Genomic DNA, 17,113 nt, shown 5'->3' with positions numbered 1-17,113 from the left:
GGACGAGAGCGGGATTCGTCAGCCGAGACTTGAGTGCACGCCCCACGCTTGGCAAACAGGAACATCCAGGAATTTTGTTTGAGTTTTAGGAATTGAAGGAGAATGGGAAGTAAAATGGGATTGTGGATATCTATCTCAATCACCGGGATCCCAAATAATCAAATTGCCGGACGCAGGAATCGAATTATATAGCAAAACAGCATGAAGCGGAAACCCTGTCGATCCATATGCGCCCGGTCTGTAATATACGGGACGCTTGCGGCCAAGATCAGAAAAGACCAGCCCTGCGACTTGCCAAGCCCTGGCACTCTAGAACGATAGCATGATTGGGTTGATTTCCCCATTCCGTCTCCACTTACCAATTCGATGTGGAGCTTCTGGAATCGCGGTCCCGTATACGGACGTCATCGGGCTTGAGGTAAATGCCGAGTTCCTATTGAAATTGAAGTAAAACATACGAACTCTTTACAACTACCGAGAGACTTGCATACAGGCCAATTTAAAAACAAATATAGTTTCACGAAACAGGGGGATTGGGTGGGGGATTAGTATGCAACACAGAAAACCCGATTAGCCACCAACGACACGTACACTGTCTCAGCCGAATTGCAAACCCTCCACAGCGTATTGGCACATCGGGCCGAGATGAACATTTGCGGGGGAAAAGGTGGAGAGATGGAGACAAAAAAGCAAATAATCATACGAAGATTCGGCTGGCGGAACCCGCGCCTATTCAACAAAGGTTCTATGTACCGAATGCCTCCGAAAGCTTACTTTACTCTCCCGTCGGCATTCCTTCCACTTCATCGCTCAATCGTCGCCAGTTGTCCGCCTGCAGCTCGGCATACTTGACCCGTTCTTGACTCCAGTCCTGGTGTAGTCGACTGATATGGTACTGACTTTGTTGGAAATGGAGTAGCTCATCTCGGAGACACTCCTTGATGAATACTCCGCGTGCATGCTGCTGCACGATGCTTTCCTTGTCCTGCACAATTATCGGGTGAGTCACATTGAAATACGGAACAATAGGCCAGAATGGAATAGTGGGGGGTAATCACGGACCTTGAAGATAGAATCTTCCACCTTCTCCGTCTCACCGGGCTTCACGGTGCCCGACGGTCGTGCCCGAAGGTCTTGCAGTTTACGTTCATTGGTCTCAATGCGCCGCTCCAGCTGCGGAATATTGTTACGGGCATAACGATCCCGTCGATCGAACATGTCGCGGACGCTCACCAAGCAGTCCCGCTGCCGTTTCAGATCCTCCAGTACGCCCGCACTCCATGCCCTTGCCTCATCCTCCAGCAAGCTTTGACTGGTTGACAGATGCCGCGCGGTCGCGGTAATGCCCAAGTTGAGGGATGGAACATCATTTGTATCGACCGAGTAGGTATCCTTGGTGACCTCGGTCAGGGATTGCAAAGCCAAGGAGAATCGCAAATGGTCCGCAGCCAATCCATCGTTCCGCTTCGCAAGTCTTTCGAGCAATGTGCATAAGTTAATATAGATTTCGGCCGACCGTTGTACTCCACTGCGGACCGTGTCGAGCGTGTCACTGAGGTCGGAGGGCAATGAATCTTCGAGATCAGGAGGAAGAACGCGATCGGCGAATTCATCTTGAACCGAGATGGTGGCCTGTTTGCGCCAGACAGAGAGTTCCTACACTAGGATTAGCTACGTCTCCGCCAAAGCCAGTTTGATATATACTCACGGTAGGTACGGTCAAGAACATCACCACCAGCTGTTCCTGCCCAAGCACAGGATGGCGAACGAGGGAATTGGTAAATCTGATAAGTCCACGGCGTCGCTTCTCCAAGAAAGAATTCGAATCCGCTGAAAGGTGAGTACCATTCACTTGATAAAGGTGAGCAAGCAATTTGGAGCGCCTCAATCAGCGTAAGACGTACCTGAGACTCGCTTTGGCGGGAGAAGAGGCAGTTGCCGGAAGGGGAATCGTTTTTGAAGGCAATCCAAAAGCCAAACAAAATCACTGTATCGACGAACAACGGTACTACCCCTTCGCGCGGATTTGACCTCATAATTTCGATGCTGGAACATGAACATGCCCTCCTTCTCGGGCAAAAGGTTAATGGTGACCGTCTCCTCGATCTGGGGGTTCGTCGTCCGAGTAACGCCAACCGGCCGGCGCCGAGGCGTGAGGTCGCTGGGATCATCTCCAGGGGGAGCAAAGCTACTCAGAGTCGGGTGGGGAGCAGCACCCAATGGAGCCTCTTCAGAAGGTCTCCTAACAGGACCACCCCAGCCAGACCCAGAGCTGCTAGGGGGTTCTGTGTCGGTCCGGCCATTGGTATGTTCCCGGATCGCTTCGCTCGGAACTGTATCTTCCACAACTTTGTTCGACCAAGCATTGGTGGTAGAGCGCATGCTTCCGTACCCATTGTAGGCCCGCTGCTCCACTGCGGCCGATCCATGATCATGACCCCGATGAAGATCTGGGCTTCCCCAAGGGTCGGCTTCTAATCCACCCAATGATTCCCGTCGAGACTGCCGAGACCGTGCTGAATTGGGTTCTTGTAGTGGGGTGTGCTGAGGTGGAGGAGTCTGCGGTCGTTCGGGTTCAGCGGCAGCTTCGGAGTCGTGGTTTCGAAGCCGGTCTAGAAAACCACTTCTCGGCTGAGGAAGCTCTATGAGTAGATTTCGTTAGAATTTTGGCGCAACGAGAAGAATCACATATGCAATATGATCACTCACTCTTGCGATGATCATCGACCGTATCGAATGATAATTCCTCTCCTTCCTGCCCAAGACCCACAAGCGCAAGCAAGACATTGAACTCGGCGCGACCCAGCCCACCCGAGCTCTCATGGTCCGCAGAGACAACAAGATTGAGAATTTTGCCTTGATCCGATGCGCTTAGTCCACTGCTGGACAGAATCTCGCGAACAGAGGTCAGCCCGACACCGGAGCCGACCCTGTCCCCACTGTTCAATATCAGGTCGTATGCGTCAATATAGCTTTCGGGAACATCCGTCGCGGGTAGCAAAGTTCGAACGAGGTCGCGGCGGGCACCCCGTTTGGCGGTGTTGGTCTGGTTCCAGGGCGATGAGCTATCGTCACCGTCGTCATCTGCAAATAGCGACGGGGAACCGCGAGTCGAGTCGTCTGCGAAAAGCGACGACTTGGACCTCTGGGTGGAGGCCGCCGCCGAGGGCTCCTCCGGCGATGTACCGAATAAGGACATCAGGGGCTCCGTAGGGTGGGATGTTTGCGCGGGGGTTCAGATGGGAGGTGTGGAGGTTGCTAGCGACAATGACGAATTGCCGATACGGTCAGGCGGAGCTAGCTCGGTTCGAGGTGGCTGGGTTGTACGAATTGCAGCGGTAGGATGGTTTCGTCTTCCAAGGATGCTTGTAGTTGTTTGCCGCGATTGACAAGGAGAACCAAACAATAGAAGAAAGGCCCGCCCTTCCTCGATTGATCGGAGGAGGTGTGTAATGGGGAGGCGATGTTTCCTGGGGGGGAGATAACGGTTAGCCCCATCTGCGTGGAACCTCGCCTCGCAACCTGCGCACCAAGGCCACCACATTAATCCATCTCAACCTTGTAACAAACTGTATGGATTGACCTTAAGTGACTAACTCGCGAAAGGATATATAATTCGCCCATTTATTATATACCTTCGATCCTATACCATCACATTGATGTTCTCCAAGCTCTGTTTGTCACTTATATCTGCAGACTGGATTTCTTAGCCAAGTCCACCTGGCAAGTTGGCTTCAAATACCCAAGGTTCAGGTTTTTGATAAACAAACATGGGAGACTCACTATTACGACTCTTGTGACAAAAGACCAATGATCGTCCTGAGAATCAATCTGCTGCATGAATTTTACCTTTCAGATATCAAGGTTGAGTCTTGGAATTCCAAGTGAGCGGAATATATATGTCACTGACATCATTCCCTAAAAATGATACGCAAGCCCATCATTCTAACCTTGGAAGCCATAGACAGATGATTAGCACACACAGATGTAGGTTGACAAGAGTTATCTAGCACATACTCGAGTTCTAACACTTTTACAATGATACTAACCTTGGAAGCCATTCGAGGTCACGTGGCTGAGGGCAAGGTTGCTCCGGGAAAATACCTGGATGCATGATCATATATCATAGGAACTTTCCTAAACGCATCCCCCGTCCATATATATGTGTTAATCTAAATTTGCAAAAATCGTTAAGAGATCTTTGTAAGGCCAAAGTGGGAGTGTGAGCAGTCCCGAATCACCTAGTCCAAGCTCGCCCATCACTAATTGCATTACTATCGGGAACGCCTTCTCTGGGAAGTGATGACCCCAGCAGATTAAAGCTAGTCCTTTTTAGTCACGGATACTCTAGTGCTACCTTTGCTTGATCCTTGAAAAATGACAGGAAACTGGATATGCACAGATGAAATGTGGGGAACGCTTATCAGACGTCGGGGGAGCATCCCGACATCTATATCTGATCTGCAACTCTATCCATTCTTGATCTTCCCCACTTAAACAGGGCAAGTGTTGATAACGGAGGGGCTTCGTGCATTGAGGTATGCAATGTCGGAGTATGTCCCCGATGCTCGGTCCAGCTCAAGCTCGCAATTATATTTAAAGCTTGGGGAGAGGAAGTTAGCTGGATTGCTTGATAATGTTCGGAACATTTTAAATTACTTCTAGACGACAAAATGCGGCCTTTTACGATTTCTCGTGTCGCTGGTCTAAACCGGCTTTCACTTCGCTGCAATGGAGTTCCTCGTCGCCACTTGACCATGCTGCATCCACCCAAGTTTGTGAATGAGAAGCCGGTAAGCTCAAGCTCCAACAGACACGGTCAAGAAGACTTTTGCTAAATGTCAGTGGATAGCTTGATTATGCAAAGAACTCCCCCGAGAGAGCTGAGCTCACCAAAGCCATTCTTAAACTGAAGAGTGAATTCCCTGTTACAATCCCAATCCAGATCAATGGGGCAGAGGTACGATTGATCCATTTTCAAGAGATAATCTCCGGATGAGACTGACAAATAAGGAAAAAAGATCCAAACAAAACAATCACGATCCCAATCCAACCCCTCCAAACACAGCGAAATCATCGCCCATTATGCCTCGGCGAGCGGAGAACAAGTTGACGCTGCCATCGACGCCGCCCTCAAAGCCAAGCCCGCATGGGAAGCCATGCCCTTCGAAGACCGCGCCGCAATCTTCCTACGAGCCTCCGAACTCGTTACTAGGAAATATCGCGCCGAGATAGTGGCCGCAACAATGCTTGGACAAGGCAAGAACATCTGGCAAGCGGAGATCGATGCGGCAGCCGAGACAGCAGATTTCTTCCGCCACTACATCCACGAGGCATGGGCGCTGTTCTCTCAACAGCCAAAAATCCAAACAGAAGGAGTCTGGAACAAGATGGAGTATCGACCATTGGAAGGCTTTACATATGCTATAGCGCCTTTCAACTTCACTGCGCTCGGAGCTACCCTCACCGGACCAGCAGCGCTGCTTGGGAATGTCGTTATCTGGAAGCCCTCTGATTCAGCTCTGCACGCTAGCTGGCTGCTCCATAAGATTCTGCTCGAAGCTGGACTGCCAAAGGATGTGATTCAGTTCCTTCCCGGTGACGCTGAGGAGGTCACTAATGTCATTTTGAAAAGACCCGAGTTCAGTGCCTTGACTTTCATCGGATCAACCGCTACCTTCAAGGGTATTCAGAAGAAGATTGGTGATGGCATCGGCGAGGGGATCTACAACTCCTATCCTCGTGTTGTTGGTGAGACTGGCGGCAAAAATTGGGGCATTGTTCACCCCACGGCAGATGTGAGAAGCGCTGCACTAAACACCATCCGGGCTGCCTTCGAGTACCAAGGTCAAAAATGCTCTGCCAACTCCCGTGTATACGTAGCGGAATCTGTTTGGCCCGAGTTCAAGAAGGTCTTGGCTGAGCAGACCGAGGCTTTGAAGATTGGCAACGTGGAAGATTACAGTAACTTCATCAACCCAGTCATCCACGAGAGGTCCTTTGATAAGCTCCAGAAGGTCATCGAGGACGCAAAGACAGACTCAGAGCTTGAGCTCATTGTTGGCGGCAAGGCTTCTAAGGATGAGGGTTACTATGTACACCCCACTGTGTACCGGACATCCAACCCGCACCACGAGATTATGTCAAAAGAACTGTTTGGACCAATCTTGTGCGCCTACGTGTATCCCGATGCCGAGTGGGAGAAAACTCTCAAGCTGGTGGATACCACATCTCGTTATGCCCTTACTGGAAGCATTTTCGCCAAGGATCCTTATGCGAGCCGCCAGGGGCAGAAGGCCTTGAAGCACGCTGCTGGTATGTTGTATATCAACACCAAGTGCACTGGAGCTACGGTGGCGCAACAGCCATTTGGTGGTAGCCGTGACTCGGGAACCAACGATAAAACTGGAACGATGGCGCACTTGCAGAGATTTGTGAGCGCGCAGACAATAAAGGAGGAATTTGTCCCTCTCGAGAAGGTGGAATATCCTTCCAATGAAGTCTGATACAGCATCGAAATTTGAATATGTATATATGATATTGTTTAGCCAGATGGATTTGGATAGAAAACTTCCAACCAATGATAGACTTGTTCGATATGTTATATGCTTCATGAATTTACATATTGTAAGACTCAAGGAGAGAGAGAAAAAAGGGCCCACATCGACGTGGTATGTATGAGAGTGATGGACATCACCATGGCAGGGGCATGCGAGAGAGATGTGTAGGCAACGGATATTCAATTCAATAGACTTTGCAGTGTGCAATCTGCAGTTACAAGCCAGCGACTGATACCAGACACTCATGTTAGCCAGGAAATAACTAGCCACAAAAGTCTTCATGTGCGGCCTTGGGATCTCCAAGATGGGTATTGCACATATCACGGAAGAGCAGGGATCTGCCAAGGATACAGCAGTCCTAGCGGTTCCCCTGGTACGAACCGCCTTGATCAAAATGGACGAGCAAACCGGTTACTCCAACTCTATTATTACTGATAACAGAAACCCCTCGTTGATAGGTTTGTCCCGCATGAAGGTGTGACCCGACAACCCCTCCCACCATCGGAGGACATCCCCGACTATAGTCGGGTGACCACTGAACAAGTCATCGGTAGACTCTAGCGAATAGATAGGCTTTCAAGAGAAGTAGCAGTATCATTTCGAAATTTGGGTATATAGACAAGGATTGCCAGCAAACTTCCATAAAACCAGTCGAGGCGTACTTGCTTTCAGGCCGTTCCTGAAGTTCATAACTAGACATCCCATACTCTCCAGCCAAGATGATCTCTCGACCTACCTCCTTTCCACGTACATTGATACCCCGCGTCACCTCCGTACAAGGCGTAATTTGCCGGCGGCACCGTTCGACGAAGCAACGTTTCCATGATGCTGCTATTTCACCATCAGTCCAGCCTCCCATCGAGCTACCCTCTATGGCAAGACTGCCGACGAAGCTATTGTTGCGCTCTCTAGTTTTGACCTCTCTTATGACATCTAAAATATTCCTGAAACCTGCATTGGCTCTATTGAACGTTCTCAGCAACTCCAACTCCGCCCTTTTAAACGCCGATCGAAACCCAGTTCTTAACAAACTTCTCCGGTGGACTGTCTACAATCATTTTTGTGCTGGAACGAACCGCAAAGAGGTCTCAAAGACCGTAGCACAAATCAAAGATATTGGATACCAGGGCGTGATTTTGGGTTATTCAAGGGAGATTGTTCTCGCTCCGAATGAGAAGTTGGCTTCCAGTGACTCTGGCACCACGGACTACAGCGATAGGTGCTATGAGACTGTGGAAGAATGGAAGAATGGCACACTTGAGACTCTCCGGATGGTTGGAGCCGGAGACTTCCTCGCTGTTAAGTAAGTATATTATAATTATATAATGTTTTAATGCAAGCCTCTAACGCCATGATCCAGACTCACAGGTGCTGGTCCGATCTCCCTCGACGCCATGGCAGCCAAAAAGCCTATGCCGGACGTGATGGTCAAAGCCATGGATGAAATATGCATCGCGACGAAAGAACAAGGTTCACGTCTTTGGCTGGATGCTGAGCAGCAAGTTCTGCAGAATGGATTGGATATCTGGGCCATTGATATTATGCGCAGACACAATAACTCGGATTCTCCCTTGGTCTACAACACCATTCAGGGATACCTCAAGGCATCTAAGGCCAACCTAGACCACCACATTACCCTCGCTGCACAAGAAGGGTGGACCTTGGGAATTAAATTGGTCCGAGGAGCCTATATCGAGCATGAGACCCGCTCCCTCATTCACAATACTAAAGAAGAGACGGATGATTCCTACGATTTGATTGCGGACATGATGCTGTGCCAAAGGATGCCGGAAGAAGTTAATGACTTGAAGTTCCCCAAGGCCGCACTCTTTCTCGCAACGCACAATGCTGCCAGTGCTGCAAAGGCAATTGCTACTCATCAAGACCTACTTCTTGCACAAAAACCGACGATATTGCTGGAATGTGGTCAGATTCAAGGAATGGCAGACGAATTGAGTTGCGAGTTAGTGCAGAACTACGAGCGCGCTTTGAAGGAGTCTTCCGTTGCGAATATATCTGTACCCAAGGCTTTCAAGTGTATGGCCTGGGGCTCAGTGGCGGAATGTATGCAGTACCTGCATCGTCGGGCGATTGAGAATAAGGGCGCAGTTGAGCGTACGCAGCATATGGTAGATGCACTACGACGGGAATTATGGCGAAGAATGTTTGGTTAGAGTCTTCACATGATGCAAATGAATAAATGATCTGTTACGCTCAAATTATGAATCCTTCTGTTCATCTTCCCTCCTTGCGGGGTTTGATTTACTAAGCTTTGCAAGCTTGCACAATCATTTGAAACCAATACAAGTAAATCACAAAGATAGGGAACGCACGATCGAGATAGTAGTAATGCCACATGAGGAAACTGGTTTAAAGTTGTCCAATGAACTCACATATCTCCCCAATTGCCCCACAACTCTTATCTTTGTGTGGAGGTGGTTCATGATAAGCGAACGTCGGGTGGCAATCCCGACACTGGCCTTTCACTACCCCGCAAGACGACATATACTTGATATCGGAGGCATTCCCCGGAAGCCATAGTCATCTTTTTGATACAATCTACGATCGGTCCTGGAATCCGGTATGCCTCCCTCACCTAGTAGAGTCAAGACAAAGAAGTGTCAGAAAGCGTGAGTGTGTTACATGCAGCAAGCGGGTCCTTGCTAACTACTTCTAGATGTGTACGATGTCGGGGAATGAAAGTGAAGTGCTCGGGATCAGAACCCTGTACCAGATGTTCGCGCAAGAAATTACGCTGTCATTTTCCTGAGGAGGATGTGCGAATTTCGGTATCGGAGAGGTATGATTCCCATTCATGCAACCGTGGTTCTGATACTAACCCATTCATTTAGATACTTGAGGCAATTAGAAGAGCAAATATCAAACAACAATACGAGTATACGTCATTCTCAATCAGTCGGGAGTTCTGGTGGGGCCAGGAATGACGTTGGCCTGTCAGCTTCTAATCAGAACCTGCTGTTAGAAGATCAGCGATGGGGCGACATCAGCTATGGTATGTTGTGACTATAATTCTCATAGAGGCTTGCTGATTGGAGAAAGATGAAGGAATTGACTCGAGTGTTCGAGCAACAGAGGTTTTGCCTCCACAAAGAAATGATGAGAGTGATCCCGACACAGAACAAGATGGACAACGGCGCTTTTCCAGAAATCCTCTGGTGGATAAGAATCCGCAATTCGCAAGAACACCAGATGGCCGATTCTGTAAGTGATTAATTGAAACTTAAATGTGGCTTTACTCATCGTTCCTCAGGGTATATGGGCCCGACATCATCATGGTCATTCTGTCGCCGTGTCCTAGCTCTTATTGGGAGGCGTGTCCCCGAATCAAATCCTCCTCCAGATCCATGGCACCTGGATGGTATGGCATTTAAGCTGCAATGGCGCCCAACGTCACTCGAGGAACTTCCTGATGTTTCAAATCTGCCGCCTCTAGATTATGCGCTTTTCCTCTTCAATACTGTCAAATTCTATTTCGGGTTCCTGTCATTTATCATTGATGAAGATTTGTATCTTCAAGACCTACATGAATTTTACAAAGATCCGGTTGCAAAGGCTGTGGAGTCAAGGTACTGGTATGCGCAATATCTTCTAGTTCTTGCATTCGGAAAGGCATTCCTCACTCCCAAGAGCCCCTCTGGTCCGCCCCCAGGACACCAATATGCTGCGAGAGCTATGGCTCTTCTACCAGATTTATCTGGTATGCATAAAGATACATTGACGTGCATCCAGGCCATGAGTCTAGGTGCAGTGTATCTCCAGTCCATTGATATGAGGCGGGCAGCATTTCAGCATGTGAGTGAGACTCTGTTAATCCACGGGTCAATTACTGACTACTACAGATTGGACACGCATTGCGTGGGTGTATAATCGAGGGCATTCATAGGCATGTTCCTGAAGAGTTCGGTGGACCTGAGCTTTCTAGACGATGCCGGACAATATTTTGGGTAGTATATATGCTTGACCGAGAATTTGCCGCATTAATAGGCGCACCAAGCTCCATACGAGACGAGGATATCACAGTCATGCTCCCTGCAGAGGTTGAAAGCTCGGTGGAAGACATTAATCTTACATTACACGTTCGACTTTCCAGGTTGATCGCTCAAATATTGACGAGTAAGTACATAAACCTCTCGCGATCTGCCACTTTGGTAATTGACACTACTCAAAGCCATTTACAACCCCGGTGATGAGCTTAATGGATCCCTCATTCGAAATACACAATCGATTCTGCACAGCATGGCAGAGCTCTCGCACGACATTACTGCCTTTCTGAATACGCATTTCCACGGTCTCATCAGTCGAGCGTCAAAGATGGCAATCCGACTAATGTTGGCTCACCACCATGTAAGTCCAACATATTCAACGCGTCAGGTCTGGTTCTAACTCGAAGAAGTGCATTGTCCTTACGACAAGGCCATTGGTTATGTGTGCTTTGCATATGCATATCGACCGCACCGACATGCAAACATCACAGACAATCAACCTTGCTCCACCGGTTTCTTCCCTTCTTCAGTGTTGTGCAAATTCCGCCCAAACTATTCTCCAAACTCTCCAAACCCTAGCCGACGATGACTTGATGGGTATGTCATCAAGATATCGTAATCATGGGGATTTAATGCTGACGTGACTGCAGACGCATTTTTACCATTCCAAATCGAGGACGCTTCTTCATCAGCATTCGTTCTCTACCTCATCCGTGCCATCGCGCCTTCGCTCATCCCAAATAGCACATGGTGTGACAACCTCGAGTGCGTCCTAGATAAGCTCATTGCAAAAGGTAACCTTGCCGCACCGCTACGAAGACGAGAACTAAGCCAGCTGGAGCAAATTCTTGCGCCCTTGACTCCAAAGCCTCAGAATAGCCCATTGCCACCGGTGCACTTTAACGCTCCATCGGAGGAGCAAGAAGAGGCATATGCTATTGATCAGGTGGATGTTGGTGAAGAGTTTGAGTGGGACCTGCTGGGCCTTAACCCTTCTGTCAGCCTCCCACCAGCAGAGCTCCTTGATCTTGCTGATCAATTGGATATGGAACGTATTATGCAATCAGTTGGCGCGTGTGTGAATTGAGCTCATATGGGCTTCCTTCTATTTGATTTTATGATTAACGAGGAAATGTGTCACGTGGATACAAGGCTGGAATCAAACAGACTGTACATCAAAATTATTGGTCATATGTACTCAGTGCTTTACGCGTCTAATTAGAATCCTGACTGTCGGAGCAAATGACCGACAATCGACGCTTAGAAATCAACCGTGACCGGGCCAGTGCCGGTATTGCGGGGCACACGGCCCGGTGCTCTATGTCCACGGGTAAAGCCACGATTGAAGTTTATAGAATTGTCTACATTTGAACCGTTGTCAGCATTATCACATTGAATAGTACCAGAATGTATTGCTCGCGAGGAGCCGCACGTCTTGTACTCAGACAGTAAGTGTTCAAATCATAAATATTTCAGCCCATGCTAATCCCGAATTAGATCATCTAAACCAACATATAACGCTCCAGCTCCAACTCAACAATTATCATGCATTCGAAAGAGCTCGTCTGCTACTGCTGCTGCACAAAAAGAATACAAGATCATCCAGGACGTTGGAAACTTTGAAGAAATTGAATCCAAACGTCCAAACTTTGACCACGAAAAACCTATCGAAGTCACAAAGTCACCTTATCCTAACTGGAAATACGGCGATGGGGTCCCAGATAACGGTGCAAGCCTCGTTCAAAAGCACCATGAGATTGATCCATATTCCCCAACTCGCCCAATGATCAACAATTACCGTCTCCTCGTATCAGGGATCGCGCCTCGGCCAGTCGGCTTTATCAGCACCGTGAACGAAAAAGGTCAAAAGAATCTCTCGCCATTCAGCTATTTTCAGGTCATTGACCATGATCCACCGATGTTTATTGTTGGTTTCTCATCTCGACCTGGACGTGTCAAGGATACATATCGAAATCTGAAAGAAACAGGCGAGTGTGTTATAAATACCGTGTCGGAGAATATGATCGAAGCTGTAAACGCTAGCTCTATCGATGCGCCTTATGGTGTTTCGGAATGGGATGTGTCGGGTTTGCATGAGGCCCCTTCCACGACTGTGAAGCCTTCACGGGTTGCTGAGTCGGTGTTTTCTGTGGAGGGTAAGGTTGTTGATATCAAGGAGTTTGCTGATCATCAGCGACCTGGAATGAGTATCGCTGCTACGGTTTTGATCAAGGCCACGAGATTTTGGGTTAAGGAGGGCACGACTGATGAGGATTATAGCCATATTGATTTGGATAAATTGCGACCTGTTGCTCAGCTTGGTGGTGTTTCCTATGGTCGTGTTGTGTCTACTTTTGAGAGGCCGCGCAGCAAATGGGATGTTGAGGTTCCGAAGAGCGAATTGTTGACACGGTTAGATAAGAGCAAGCCAGATCTTCAATAGAGCTTTTTAAATCGTGATATACTAATTTTTAACCGTCCCACTCTATTGATAATTTGAAAATTCAAAAATTCATTTATGTTTGTGTTAATTTCGTATAAATTTGTCGTATTCTGGATCGTTAGATCACGTCGCTATGGATTGAAAAGCTATACCTCGACCGGGCACTCCTGAGCCCCATCAATAGCAACCTCCACTGTAGGTTGGACATGGAAATGACCCTCCTGAAACAATGCGTGCTGCCACTCGGGTTTGCCAGTACATTGTACTAGGTAATAATTGGTTTCGTCGGGAAACCATCTCTCCTTTCGTGTGAAAGCCTTGTCACTTCCTTCGAGTGCGGCTCGACTAGCACGAGTGGTCCTCGCGCGAGCTTCTCCGCGTCCCTGTTCCTGTGCCCAGGCGGCGTGTAAATTATCACGATATATTTTTAGACGGCCGTCGAATACCATGATTGCACGTACATATGGCGCAAGATCTTCGGTGATTGTGGCAAGGCCATTCTCGAACGAAGGCGCAAGACGACCTGTTGATGTGCTGTGTCGGGCCTTCATGATGGGATCAAAAACCTTCTGGAATCCAGGCTTGGTAGTTGGGAATACCTGGCGCTTCGCAGCCAATTGTGCCCAGCCGTTAGAAATTCGAGTTGTGCAGACCGACTCGGTATCGTCATCAGTGGGACGGAAAGCGCGGGAGATCAACACAGCCGATGCTATGCTGATTTCCTCGCTTAGTGCGTTATATTCGGGCAGCAGATCGGCTTGAAGGAGAGGATGAGCGTCGACATAATTCGATCGGTGAGACTCAAGCATCGGAGGGGCGCTCGCGTCAAGAATATCCTGCAACCCGGTTAGCTGACGCTGATATACACATGGTATCTTAATAGAACTTACTTTGAACATGTTGAAGGGACATCCCGAGCAAAGAATATCAAGGGAGCTTCTCATCTCCAAGTAGTCCGATTCTTGGCTGAGCAACTCGAGTTTCTCCAGCTTAGACTTTGAGGCGAATCGATCAGAAGACAAGAGCTCTGCATGGCTACATCCGCTTGCATCTTCTATATCTTGAAGGCCGAGCCGCCACCAATGAGATGTATTCCGCAGGGCCTCGGCCTCTTTTTCTAGGGGAGATTCAGTGAGGAAGAGGTCTCGATTGAACCAACCCATGTAAGGTTCGTAAGTATTGAGGCTAAGCACACGAAGACGTTCACCATCTTGATCGACGTTGTTCTGCGGTGGCCAGGATGGCAGTATCCAGTCAAGTCCTGCCTTATCACTGCCGACGCCTACCTGACACCAGAAATTGAGGTCCATGAGAGACCGTCGTATATCATGGCCAGATCCATTATAGAGCTTGCTTACAGCATTTCTCTTCAGCACATGTCCCTCGTTGGCAGCAACAAGGAGCAAGTAATCAAGAACAAGATCGGGAGGCGGTCGCTGATAGCGTAAAATGGCGTGCAATGACATTTCCTGGGTGGGGACAAGGCTTTCAGTGTTACAGGTGATGACAATTGGGCGTCGAGACTGGCTGATGAGGGTGAAAACTCCGGTCCAAAATTGCTTGTCTTCATCAAAAAGAATATCCGCTTCCTCCAGGAGGATCAAGGACTGTTTCTGCTCCCGAGGACGCTTGGGGTCATTTTCGGGCTCACTAGGAGTTGCCCCCTTGTCAACCTTTTGTGCAGCTTTCGAAGGTTGACCTTTGAAGAAGCCCATCAACTTGTTTTGCTTGGGCTCATCTGGGGCAGACATTCGTGCCTTCGCAGAGGATTCGTCGGATTCATTCAGGAGGTGAACGAGATGATTTTGTGTCATGTCACCAACTTTTTCAAGCATGTCTCTGGCACTTCGACGGTTTCCAGGATTAATCTCAAATACTTCGAAGTCCAGCTCTTTGGCAACCGCATACACTGAGGCGGTTTTGCCAGAGCCGGACGGGCCACTCAAAAGGATGGCGTTGGCGAGTTGTGCCTTATCAGGGCCATGTTGAGAGCAAAGACCCACGTCTCCAGATCGCACAACTGTACGAGGAGCGGAGACCGTCACGTCACCAGCAAGCTCATCATCCGAGCCAGAGAGATTATCCATTTCCGACGCCTCCTCTTCACTGGAGACAATAAATCCATCAAGCTTTTCTGCCTTTTGGCGCTTTTTTTGTTTCTTTTCGCGTTTTGTCTTCCTGTTCTTGCTTCCGTGCGGAGACTTTCCGGTATCAACTGCCGTGATCTTGAGATTCTGAAGCCAGTCCCGTAGCACTTGTGGCTCGCGCCCAGCTTGCAGCACTTCTTCAGCTGATTTTGGTGCATACTTTTGTGACCAAAGATGAGATTCGTATTTCCCTGAGTCAAAGGCGGAGAATGAACTCAGCAGGTTTGTCCGAAGGTTGGAAATAGAGGGGGAAACTGCGGTGGGACGTTTATTGGGCAAAGACCAGGACATTTGGCTGTCAATTGCTTTTTGCAGAACTCTTCCACTTGCATTATGTCGACCTGGTAGCCTCAAAGTCGGACGGCGATTGTGGCTATCGCCCTGGCTCTTCTGAGCAGCTGTTCGTGCCAATGCAGTACTCACAAGGAGAGCATTTTCCTGATCATGGATTCCAATTGTTGGTAGTTTGGCTTTCTTATGATCATCTTGAGAGGTGATAGACGCAACGGCAGAGGGTTTTGACGGAGATTCGGCATATTTAACGTGGATAAGGTCCCGTGGAGGCCATAATGGGTGGACAAGTTCAGGGAACTTGGTCTTTGGACGACTAAATGGTGAGGATGAGGCTGAATAGCCCCTGGGCTCGCGTGATGATAGGAAGCTGGATAAATGGGTTGCCCGGGGATCCGCAGTCGGAGTGGGTTGTATAATTTCGGCGTCGGCCTTCTGAGATGGTTTTTTCGAAAAAAACGGATGGGTTGGCTTGTTGCTATTGGTTTGCGGGCGGACAACAGGCTTGGGCAGAGATGCCAAGGGCCTAAATGTATGTTTCCCGCAAAGGATATCATTGATCAACTGCCCAATATTCCTTTCTTGGTTCAAGCGGTATTTGATGGCAACCACTTTGCTTTGAGCTTTCCTTTGTTTACCACGCTTGGGAGCTTTCCGGTTTTGGTCAACAGTTCCCGGGGGGCTTTTAGGAGGCGAGCTCAACAGCCTTCCATTGGAGTTCAGCTTGAGGGTTTTTCGATTTGGATCAGCAGTATGGGTAGTTGCTACCGGATCGTTTGAAGGTGTCCCTTGACTGAGGACTTGATTATTGGCCAACTTGGCATCATGTGAGACGAGCGGGACCGGCGGGCCAATCGCACCATGGTCTGGGGTAGGAACTGGCATCAGTGACGGCGCAGGCATCTCCTTCCCTAGCCATCCCGATAAACCAGCCTGGAGAGAGCCATCGTGTTCTGCATTTTTGGTCTTGTCGGTCCTTCGTCGCTTTCTCCGACTGGCGTTGGGGTCTTCCTCGGGACTAGAGGGAATCCTAACCGATTGTTCCTTCAAAGTTTCTGGCGGGTTAACAGATGAGGTTGGCTTTTTCTGGCTTTGCGCTTCAGGTTGCTGACTTGGAACTGAGGCGAAGGCGAGGGGACTGGGAATCGTTTCAGTTGGGATGCTAGAGGCATTAGGCACGCCACGTTTCTCTGAAGCTGTAAACTCTACCATCGTATAAGCTGACCATCAGATGAAGCTGCTGAACAGAACATACCCTGCTGGAAAAACGGGTGGATTCCCTGCCGCTCGCCCTGTCCCATGGCTAACGGTGGATTGGATACTGCTGTATCCATGTGAGACGCTCAATTGCTCATTGGAGGAGAAGGGGAAGGTCAAGAGGGAGAATGAGTTAATATAGATGAAGCGAAAGGAAACGAGACCCAGCCCTCCAAGGCCAGCAATAGGGACATCAAACCTCGGTGCTTGTTATCGGAGGTTATCAAGACACTTTAACACGCCCGACGCGAAAGGCGCGTCGCAGGTGATTATGTCAGCTTGATTATATGACTTTCGCACTAGGCCCAATCTAGGCTAGTATGTGGGTCCGGTCCGTAGTTAACCCGAAAATTTTTCAGATTTCCTCGTTGGGACAGACCGATGCTCTCACTGAACAGGACCTGAAGGGAC

The 17,113-nt window shown here is 48.9% G+C and overlaps 6 protein-coding genes across 6 annotated transcripts; 4 read left to right on the top strand and 2 right to left on the bottom strand.

The window, feature by feature from the left end:
• Window positions 1–678: 678 nt before the first annotated feature.
• On the bottom strand, window positions 679–3,199 carry mvp1 (sorting nexin Mvp1; the record flags this gene model as incomplete). The annotated part of the gene is made up of 5 exons (XM_057070098.1): window positions 679–985; window positions 1,063–1,656; window positions 1,709–1,851; window positions 1,905–2,642; window positions 2,710–3,199. The coding sequence occupies 5 exons, from the start codon at window positions 3,197–3,199 to the stop codon at window positions 776–778; spliced, it is 2,175 nt and encodes a 724-aa protein (XP_056916709.1). The 3' UTR covers window positions 679–775.
• Window positions 3,200–4,673: 1,474 nt separating this feature from the next.
• On the top strand, window positions 4,674–6,506 carry N7503_010551 (L-glutamate gamma-semialdehyde dehydrogenase; the record flags this gene model as incomplete). Its single annotated transcript, XM_057070097.1, has 3 exons — window positions 4,674–4,793; window positions 4,853–4,960; window positions 5,022–6,506. 3 exons carry the CDS (start codon window positions 4,674–4,676, stop codon window positions 6,504–6,506), a joined length of 1,713 nt encoding a protein of 570 aa, XP_056916708.1.
• A 773-nt stretch (window positions 6,507–7,279) lies between these two features.
• N7503_010550 (putative proline oxidase Put1) lies at window positions 7,280–8,734 on the top strand (the record flags this gene model as incomplete). The annotated part of the gene is made up of 2 exons (XM_057070096.1): window positions 7,280–7,863; window positions 7,921–8,734. The coding sequence occupies 2 exons, from the start codon at window positions 7,280–7,282 to the stop codon at window positions 8,732–8,734; spliced, it is 1,398 nt and encodes a 465-aa protein (XP_056916707.1).
• A 409-nt stretch (window positions 8,735–9,143) lies between these two features.
• On the top strand, window positions 9,144–11,651 carry N7503_010549 (transcriptional regulator family TF; the record flags this gene model as incomplete). Its single annotated transcript, XM_057070095.1, has 9 exons — window positions 9,144–9,190; window positions 9,238–9,360; window positions 9,413–9,573; window positions 9,621–9,782; window positions 9,832–10,373; window positions 10,421–10,694; window positions 10,750–10,925; window positions 10,975–11,161; window positions 11,215–11,651. 9 exons carry the CDS (start codon window positions 9,144–9,146, stop codon window positions 11,649–11,651), a joined length of 2,109 nt encoding a protein of 702 aa, XP_056916706.1.
• Window positions 11,652–11,971: 320 nt separating this feature from the next.
• On the top strand, window positions 11,972–13,007 carry N7503_010548 (flavin reductase family protein; the record flags this gene model as incomplete). The annotated part of the gene is made up of 2 exons (XM_057070094.1): window positions 11,972–12,012; window positions 12,062–13,007. 2 exons carry the CDS (start codon window positions 11,972–11,974, stop codon window positions 13,005–13,007), a joined length of 987 nt encoding a protein of 328 aa, XP_056916705.1.
• A 146-nt stretch (window positions 13,008–13,153) lies between these two features.
• On the bottom strand, window positions 13,154–16,779 carry N7503_010547 (uncharacterized protein; the record flags this gene model as incomplete). The annotated part of the gene is made up of 3 exons (XM_057070093.1): window positions 13,154–13,843; window positions 13,898–16,650; window positions 16,701–16,779. 3 exons carry the CDS (start codon window positions 16,777–16,779, stop codon window positions 13,154–13,156), a joined length of 3,522 nt encoding a protein of 1,173 aa, XP_056916704.1.
• Window positions 16,780–17,113: the final 334 nt, after the last annotated feature.

This window comes from Penicillium pulvis, assembly GCF_028828015.1.
Source record: "Penicillium pulvis strain IBT 33274 chromosome Unknown scaffold_8_segment0_segment0, whole genome shotgun sequence".
In the NCBI taxonomy this organism is placed as follows: domain Eukaryota; kingdom Fungi; phylum Ascomycota; class Eurotiomycetes; order Eurotiales; family Aspergillaceae; genus Penicillium; species Penicillium pulvis.
This window is presented reverse-complemented; position numbering and strand designations above follow the sequence as displayed.